Raw genomic sequence first — 8,986 nt, forward strand, 5'->3', positions numbered from 1 at the left:
AGTATCTGTGAGCATGCATGGCAGAAGAACCCACCAGTGATGAGGGTGGGGGTGTGTCTACTCGCTTAGGCTCCCCCTCTAGTCACCAGAATGGAGGTGGGCAAACAGTGGGGCACCAAATACCAGATACCAAAAAAAAAAAGAAAGAAAAAGGAAAGAAAGAAAATGAGAACAAAGCAAAACTTACAAAGTGTATTGTCCACCTTTCCTCCAAGGTTCCCTCAGCTTTTTTCCATGGTGTTTCTGCTTTCCTCCTTGGTCTTGCCATTTGGTATCGCCCAAGATGTCGGCTCCGGCCCTCTGAGCCCAGCCCAGCCCGGCAGATTCAAAAGTACGCAATATTAAGTATGCGATATTTTACTTCAGCATCAAGTTCCACAATTTATAAGCCTTCAAACCTTCAAAATATTCCTATCTCTGTGGTTCTGAGTTTTGGAGCTCTGCCCTGGATCAGCTTTGCCTGGTATTCTGTGGTATTGCTGACAGCGACCTTCACTGAACCTCCACCCTAGTAACCATCAAGCCCCACCTCTTCTGTGTCTTTCCCTCTTAAGGAGTCTTTCTCAGAGTTCATTCTGTTTGTTCTTTCTTTCTGCTTCTTTGCTCTACTTTTAAAATAGTGTTGCTTAAAGCTTGCAACTTTGCTTTGTAGCTGTTGCTTGTCATCTGATCCTTTTGATAAAGGGACTTTTAGGAAGTTGTGGCTCTCTTATTACTGTGGTGCCAAAATAATAGTGATCATGCTAGCTGTTGTAATATTTAAACTTCAATGACTTAATAGCCCAATAATAGATACTTTTTGTTCACTTAAAGTTCAAAATTAGTCACCCTAATAGATGGGTCGCCTTCCACATAATCATGGTCTATCAGGAAGCCAAGCTGCTGTGTTGTGGATCTGCCTCTCCTGAATCCCCTGGAATCTGAATTCAGCTAGTTGATGGGAAAAGAGAACAGACCAGAGAATCTTAGAACTCCATATACATACAGATCACCTGGAGATATTGCTAAAATGAAGATGAAATGCATGAGATTATGCATCTCTGACCAGCTCCTGGCTCTGGTGATGCTGAAACTGTGGGTTCAAGAACCCTTCTATGAGAGACAAGAGGGTGGAGCATAGAGCAGTGGAGACTCTGGTGAGGGCTTTGAACTCATTCACTGTGGTTCAGATGCTTGGTGAGAATTTGTATTACTACCCCAAATATACTGAATCAGAATCTACATTTTAACATCAGAATCTGCAGGTGATTCTTAGGTAGACATAAAGGTATCCTTATGTAGATTTAATCATTATATGTATAAATCCTGTACTGGAAATCCTAAGATCACAGTTCGAGCCCACCAGCTGCTCTGCTGGAGAAAAATGAGGCTTTCTGCTCTCACAGAGGTGTGCATTCACAGAAATCCTATACAGGTTCACAGTGAGTTGGAACCTACTCAGTGGCACTTAACAAAACATATATAAATTCTCAGAACTGAAATGCCTTGGTTCGAAGCCATGTTTTGACTGACCGCGCCAGGAAATGCATGCATCATTCTTACAGCCCATTGGTTAGGACTCAGTTGCACACCTGCATCAAGCTATGAAGGGAGACTGAGGACTGTAAGTATTCCCAGAATGAAAAGGAACCAGGTCTGTTCATCAGGTAGTGAGTTGTGTCACATGGAGAGCTGATGGCGAACCAGGCACTTTAAGCAGCATTGGCTTCAGGAGAGGGTGGCATTCACTACCAGAAGTCATGGAACCAGTGAGACTCGCAGGGATGGACAGATGTTATTCGGCCATGTGTGAAGGTATGTGGAGCAAGATAAATTCCACCTCTTCAGCATATTGCTCTAGTTGAGGAAATTGAATGAAAAGAGATGAGAACCTGAGCTGGTGGAAGGGAAGCCTTCAAGACCCAGTCTGCTGTGGGTTGTAAGCAGTCCAGGGGTTATGAGCACCTGGTGTGAATTGGCAACAGTACAGCAGTACATGGAGGCATCATAGAATCTGGATGTAGCTTTTTTCTCAGCTTGCCTCTACCTCCCAGAGATGTACCACAGCTCAGCAAACAAGACCATCCCATAGGAGCTTGTGGAGCTTAAGGGCTATTACTCCTGGAACTCAGGGCAGGGAAGTAGGGGGGAAGATCACAGACAGAAATGCGTATGGATACTGGTGTAGTCTTGCCTTCTCTGAGCCTTGGTTTTTCCCCTTCAGTGGTTACTTACAGGAATTATCACTGATTTGACCCCCTGCCTTTCTACCAGAGATACTGAATCCAAATCTACATTTTAATAAACCCCCAGGTGATTCTTCTGCAGAGTCAGATTCAGTGTGTCTGGTGTGGAAAGGCAAGTTCTCAGCAGAAGTCAAACCAGTTTGAAGTTCTGATTCCTTATTAGTCTCACTAGAAGATGATGAGGATTATAGATTACTTGCCCGGGAGGGAGCTTCCCTGCTTAACCTGTGCTACTTGGCACAGTGGCAGCAGCAATGGGCTCAAACATAGCAATGATTATGAGGTTCAGCTTATGACCTGGCAGTGTTTCATTCTCTTGTGCATTAAGTTGCTATGGGTTGTTACCAACTCAGTGGCACCTAACCAGGTCATAAACTGGTAACTTTACTCTCTTGTAAACACTGGGGAAGATATCTGCTCTGCTGCACTTAACAGTAGCTCCTAGCTCAAGAGGGTGGGGAAAGAATACAAACCAGTTTCTATTGAGTTAATTCTGACTCATAACAACCCATATGTGTAGGGTAGAACTGCATTCCATAGACTTTCCAAGGTCGGTGGTTCAAATTTCACCAGCCGCTCCTCAGAACCGACTTGATGGCATGGCACTTAACAACAATCTTTTGGAAGTAGATTGCCAGCGCTTTCCTCTGAGGCAATTCTGAGTGGGTGCAGACTACCAACCTTTCAGTTTGCATCAGAGCATTTAACTGCATATAGAGTTCTGGTGTGGTTCTGTGCTAATGTGTCAGACTGCAAAGTTGTTTCAACTGTAAGATCGGTGGTTCAAGCTCACCAGCTGCTCCTTGGAAATGCTAATCAGGGTCACTATGGGTTGGAATCAATTCAACAGCACGTAACAACCACAACACCTCCTAAGGACTCTCCTAGCCCAAGAGGTGGGTGAATTTTCTGATTGGTTGGATGGTAACAATTTGGCAGCTGTTGGTTCATACTTCTTGTTGCCTTGCTTGATATTGGCTCCTTTGGGGGACTAGCACACCCAAAGACCCTAACTGGCCTTCCCACTAGGACAGCTCTTACCCTAGGGGTCTGGGTGGAGTAAGGAAGGAAAGCTCATGGTTCTCCAACAGGTGTGCATGCTGGACCAAGGGAGAAGATGCAAGAAGCCTACTTTACTTTGTAAATTGCTCTAGTGTAAATTGCTTTCACTAATCCAGCTTCATAAGTGACAATGCAGAAGTTTTCATCTTATTTATCTTCTATGGCTATTCTTCATTGTGTTCAGAACTTAGAGGGGAGGGATCAACTGTGGATGATTGGGCCCTCTAGAACCCAGTATAGATTGCCAAGTACTTATTACTTGGAACTTGTTATGGAAATTGTACTTAATGAGGTGGCTCAACCTGGTTGATGATAGTTGTAAGTTTTCATTCTGAATGACAAATTCTATGGTGAAGATAAGATTTCAAAGCACAGTAGGTTTCTAAGTGAAAATAGTTATCCCCAAATCACCTGAGTTTATAGACTTGTGTTTTAGGATGTATTCTGCTCCTCCACCCCCCTCCCCCAATAGAATCGTGAGACTATAAGCGACAGAATTTAGCCCTCCCAGTTGATCATGAAATTCCTTAAATATTTCTTCAGTTTGTTCAGGCTCTGTTGAGCCATCTGCAGTGGAAGGATATTCACTTTGTCTCTGGGAAGTCAATCACATTTGGTACCAGCTCTGCTTGTCCTTTGCATGTTAAACAAGAAAGGTGCTTTCTCCTGGTGGTTTCTTTCATGAGTGTTGCACCCTCTAGATCCACTGTGCCAACTAGCTCTTGCCACAGTTCTGTTATATAACAAACCTGGAGGAATTCAGCTGCAGACAGCAATAAGCATCTCTTCTCACCTTCATGGGTTTGCTTGTCTGGCTGTGCTTCTAGCTGTGGGGGTGGCATGGCTTGATTGGTTGAACTTAGGTCTTCTCCATGTGTGTTTATTCTAGATCAGAAGCTGATAGGGGCAGCAACTGCCTGGTACACTTTGCCCCAAGGGAAGTCGCAGAAGTGCAAGCTCAGCTGGGCAGCCACATATCAAGGCTCTGTTTAAAACTTGCCTGTTAACATCCCATGGGTCAAAAGCAGGACATATGGTGGAGCCCAATGTCAAGGGATGTGGACGTTCCCTCTGCCTCTACTGGGAGGAATTACAAAACCAGTGACAAAGGGAATGGACCAGGGAAGGGTGAAGAAAGGAAACAACCATTCAATCTGTCACAGCAACTATAAGACAGTCTTCTTAATGCTTAGTGATAATAGTCATGCTTTCTGCACATTGTAAGCATAGCACTGTTTTTGAAATTGCATCCCATCTCTGTTTGTCTAAGTAATCCAGGGCAAGTATAACAACTAACCAAAAGGTTGGTGGTTCTATCCAATGGTGAAGCCAAAGAAAGTCCTGGTAATCTACTTCCATAAGATTAACACCTTCTATCCCCTTTTCCCCAAACCAAAAAATAGTTTACCATAGCGTTGACCCCAATTCTTGGCAACTCTATATTCTGCAGAGTAGAATTGCATTCATAGGGTTCTTTATGTTGTGTCCTATCCAAAGATCACTAGATCTGTCTTCTTAGGTGTCTGGATATGAGTTTGAATCATCAACGTTTTACTTACTAAATAAGCATTTGCCTCTTTAAACCACACAGGGATTCCTTCTGTAAGATTGCAACCATTGAAAACTCTTTGGAGTGCAGTTCTACTCTGACACACATGGTGTCACCTTGTTGTTGTTGTTGTTGTTTTTAGGTGCCATTGAGTTGGTACCAACTCATAGTGACCCTATGCACAACAGAACAAAACACTGCCCAGGCCTGCACCAACCTCACAATCATTGCTACGTTTGATCCAATTGCTGCTGTCACTGTGCCAGTCCATCTCGGTGGAGGCTTCCTCTTTTTCTCTGACCCTCCACTGTAGCAAACATGATGTCCTTCTCCAGGGACTTGTCCCTCTTGATAATATGTCTGAAGTATGAGAGACAAAGTCTGGCTATCCTGGCTTCCAAAGAGCATTCTGGCTGTAATTCTTCCAACACAGATTGTTTTGTTCTTTGGGAAGTCCATGGTACTTTTAATATTCTCTTCCAACATCATAGCTCAAATGCATCAATTCTTTTATGGTCTTCCTTATTCACTATCCAACTTTCACAAGCATGTAAGGTTATTGAAAATACCATGGTTTGGCTCAGGCGTACGTTAGTCCTCAAACTGACATCTTTGCTCTTAAACACTTTTACAGAGGTCTTATGCAGCTGATTTGCCTAATGCAAAACATCATTTGATTTCTTGGTTGCTGCTTCCATGAGTGTTGATGGCTGATCCAAGCAAAACAAAGTCTTTGACATCAATCTTTTCTCCATTTATATGGATATAATTTATTGGTCCAGTAGTGAGGATTTTTGTTTTCTTTAAGTTAAGGTGCAACTCCTACCAAAGTCTTTGATCTTCATCAGTAAGTATTTTAAGTCCTTTTCACTTTCAACAAGTACTTCTTCATATAGCTCAGCTTCTCAGATGATTGGTTCAGCACACAGGTTGACTAAGTATGGTGAGAGAATATACCCCTGGCACACAGCTTTTCTAAGTTTAAATCATTCGGTGTTCCCTTGTTCTGTTCAGGGACACCTTGGGTTGGAGTCAATGCAATAGCAATAGTTTTTTGATTTTTTGTTTTTGTTTTCCCTGGCACTGAATGTAAGAATATGTTGGAACAAGGGCACTTCCTATCCCTCTTGTAGAGATCTGCTCCCACTGAAATAGCCGAGTTTTTGTGAGGTTCTATCTCACCTAATTTCCCTTGTGGAGGTTGCACTACATCGAATCCCTGAGCATTCTTCCATACATCCTTGTGGCGCTTCTAGGGTTTTAGATCCTCATATTGAATGGAAGGCTGCTTTCTTGCATGCTCATAGGTTGCCTACTTTGTACAAATACACCATGCATGTTGTTGCTGTTATTGTGTGCCGTCAAGTCGGTTCTGACTCAGTGACCCTAAATAGAGTTTTTGAGAGTGGCAGGTGGGTTTGAACTGTTGATCTTGTGGTTACCAGTCCAGTCCTGTCCTTAAGCATCTAAAACCACATAGTTATGATATCTATTTCAATAACAAAAGGTAACTCTGGACCTCACAGGACATGTGGCTGCCTCAGGGTTAACCAGGCCCTCCTTTGTGTATTGTGCTCTGGCCACACCTCTGGCCACCATGTGTGTGGGTGCAACCTATTCTCAGAAGGCTTTCTTTCTCTCTCCTTGCCGCTGCTTCCTACCTCACCGCTCTCCAGGATCCTTCATGATGGTGAACAGCTCTGGCAGGGCCTCCGGGCAGAAGGCCCACCTGCTCCTGCCCACCCTGAAGGAGAACGACACGCACTGCATCGACTTCCATTACTACTTCTCAAGCCGAGACAGGTCCAGCCCTGGGGCCTTGAACGTCTATGTGAAGGTGAATGGAGGACCCCAGGGGAACCCTGTCTGGAATGTGTCTGGAGTCGTCACCGAGGGCTGGGTGAAAGCAGAACTGGCCATCAGTACTTTCTGGCCACACTTCTACCAGGTATGTAGAAAATAGGGTATTTTACCATGGTTTGTTTAATAAGATGGGACTTCAGGTACTCATGGTGTTGATCAACTTATGTTTACTAGTCCTGGGAACCCTGGTGGCACAGTGGTTAAGCACTTAGCTGTTAACCAAAAGGTCAGTGGTTTGAATCTACCAGCTGTTCCAAGAGGGAAAAATGTTGCAGTCTGCTTCTGTAAAGATTGTTGTTGTTAAGTGCCCTTGAATTGGTTCTGACTCATAATGACCTTGTATAAGATTTCCAAACAGCTGGTGGGTTTGAGCTGTCGACCTGGTGTTTCTTTCTAGACCAGTGCTGATCCTACAGTACCACACCAGAGTGCTGGAATCCCATGGCGGCAGCTCTACTCTGTCGTATAGTGTTGATGTGAGTCAGAATGAACTCTATGGCAATGGGGTTAGCAGGTTCTGTGGGTCCAGAGGTAATCTAACATACTTCCTTCATCCCTGGGGGTCATGGACTAGAGGAGGATGTTGTTGTTAAGTGCTGTCGAATGGGTTCCAACTCATAGAGATCCAGCATAGGGTTTTCGAGGAATGACTAGTAGAAGTCCAGTGCTTATCCCACAGCATCACCCCAGGGGGAATAGTGTCATGCAAACAAATAATTTTAATACAGTGGGGTGCATGTGAGCACCCCAGGATGCCGAGTGAATACAGACACTGCAGCTTTTTATAAACTAAGTGCTTACAACACCTAATGAAGGGTAACTGTACTGCCCTGGTGTAGTGCTGCAGGGTAATGGCTGAACTGCAAGATCGGTTTGAACTGTAAATTGGGAGGTTCAAACTCACTAGCTGCTCCTCAGAAACCCTATACAGGGTTGCTATGAGGTGGAACTGATTCGACAGCACTTAACAACAGCAACGTTTTACAGAAAGAAACATCAAGATGGCTTCTGAGAGGAAATGATAGCTCGACTGAGTCTTCAATGGTGAATAAAGATTTACTGGAAATAGAAAGGAAAGGCATTGAGTGATGAGGAACAATATGTGAAGGGCTGGAAGGACAAGTGAGAGAATGTGGTATGGCTGAGTTTAACGGTAAGTTGAAAAGTGGAGGTTCATGGAGCCTGTGAGGACCAGTCTGAGGAAATGGATTTGAACCTTAAGTCTTGGGCAGTGCTAGTCACACCATCGGCAATGAAGGGCCTGGTTTTGCTCCCAATTTGAAACTTTTGGCCACCTTGTGGACCAATACTTAGGTTGTTGTTGTTAAGTGCCGTCAAGTCGGTTCCGACCCATAGCAACCCTGTATAGGGTTTCCTAGGAGCAGCTGGTGAGCTTGAACCACCGACTTTGCAGTTCATACGGCTTTGCAGTCTGGCACATTAGCCCACAGTGCCACACCAATACTTAGTTAAACCACCATAAAAATGCCATAGCAATTCAAGATTGTAATGAAGTCCCTAAATACTCTTCCACTGTCTCTACTTCTGTCTTTGTGGACTGATACCACACATGGCAAAGACCCACTCCAGTCCCTGGGGCACACTGAGAGGGCCATCATGGAGCAGTTGAAAGTTTTTACTTTCCAACAGTTTTGCTGAGCTACAGGATCCACTGACATTAAATGATGCTGATTTCTAGTCAACATGATGAGTACTACATCAATCCCCATAACGCAGTGTTCGAGGGGTGTTATCCCCTTGATAATATGCCTGAAGCTCATTTACAGGACATTCCCATCCCCACTACTGTTCAATTTTTAAGTGAGAAACTGACATATGCACATTTTGGAGTAATTTCTATAGAGCTTGCAGTAGAAGATAGACATCAGAATGATTAGAGTAGTGGCCAAGGTCTTTCAGACATCCCTCAGGATAGAGTAGTCCTTTCAGATTTTTATAGGAAGAATACATTTGTCTATTCAGATCACTTGGTGGGTTTACATTAATGAGACAATTCAAGTTCTGTTGCCCCTTTTGCTTTGACAACTAGAAATAAGAATTTAATACTTAATTACATTTCATACTTAGCTTAGATTTTTTCGTCATATGTACTTCCACTTTTCCTCAATAACTTATGCCTTCTTCTTAGAAACATTTTATTCTCTCATGTTGTTCGTTATCTTAGATTCCTCTTGATGATGAGATACTGACAGTGTGCTGAAGGTAGTGGTACTGATGGTGATTATTTTCACTTTCAACAAGTACTTCTTCATATAGCTCAGCTTCT

General features: G+C 43.6%; 1 protein-coding gene across 1 annotated transcript in view; it reads left to right on the forward strand.

The window, feature by feature from the left end:
* Window positions 1-8,986, forward strand: part of LOC102821630 (receptor-type tyrosine-protein phosphatase T-like) — a 1,273,932-nt gene that overhangs the window by 195,148 nt on the left and 1,069,798 nt on the right. Inside the window, exon 3 of the mRNA XM_006839353.1 lies at window positions 6,513-6,784. Within this exon, the coding sequence (XP_006839416.1) occupies window positions 6,513-6,784 (272 nt within the window). The remainder of the gene's footprint in view (window positions 1-6,512; window positions 6,785-8,986) is intronic.

The sequence above is a fragment of the Chrysochloris asiatica genome, unplaced genomic scaffold (genome assembly GCF_000296735.1).
Source record: "Chrysochloris asiatica unplaced genomic scaffold, ChrAsi1.0 scaffold00023, whole genome shotgun sequence".
NCBI lineage: Eukaryota > Metazoa > Chordata > Mammalia > Afrosoricida > Chrysochloridae > Chrysochloris > Chrysochloris asiatica.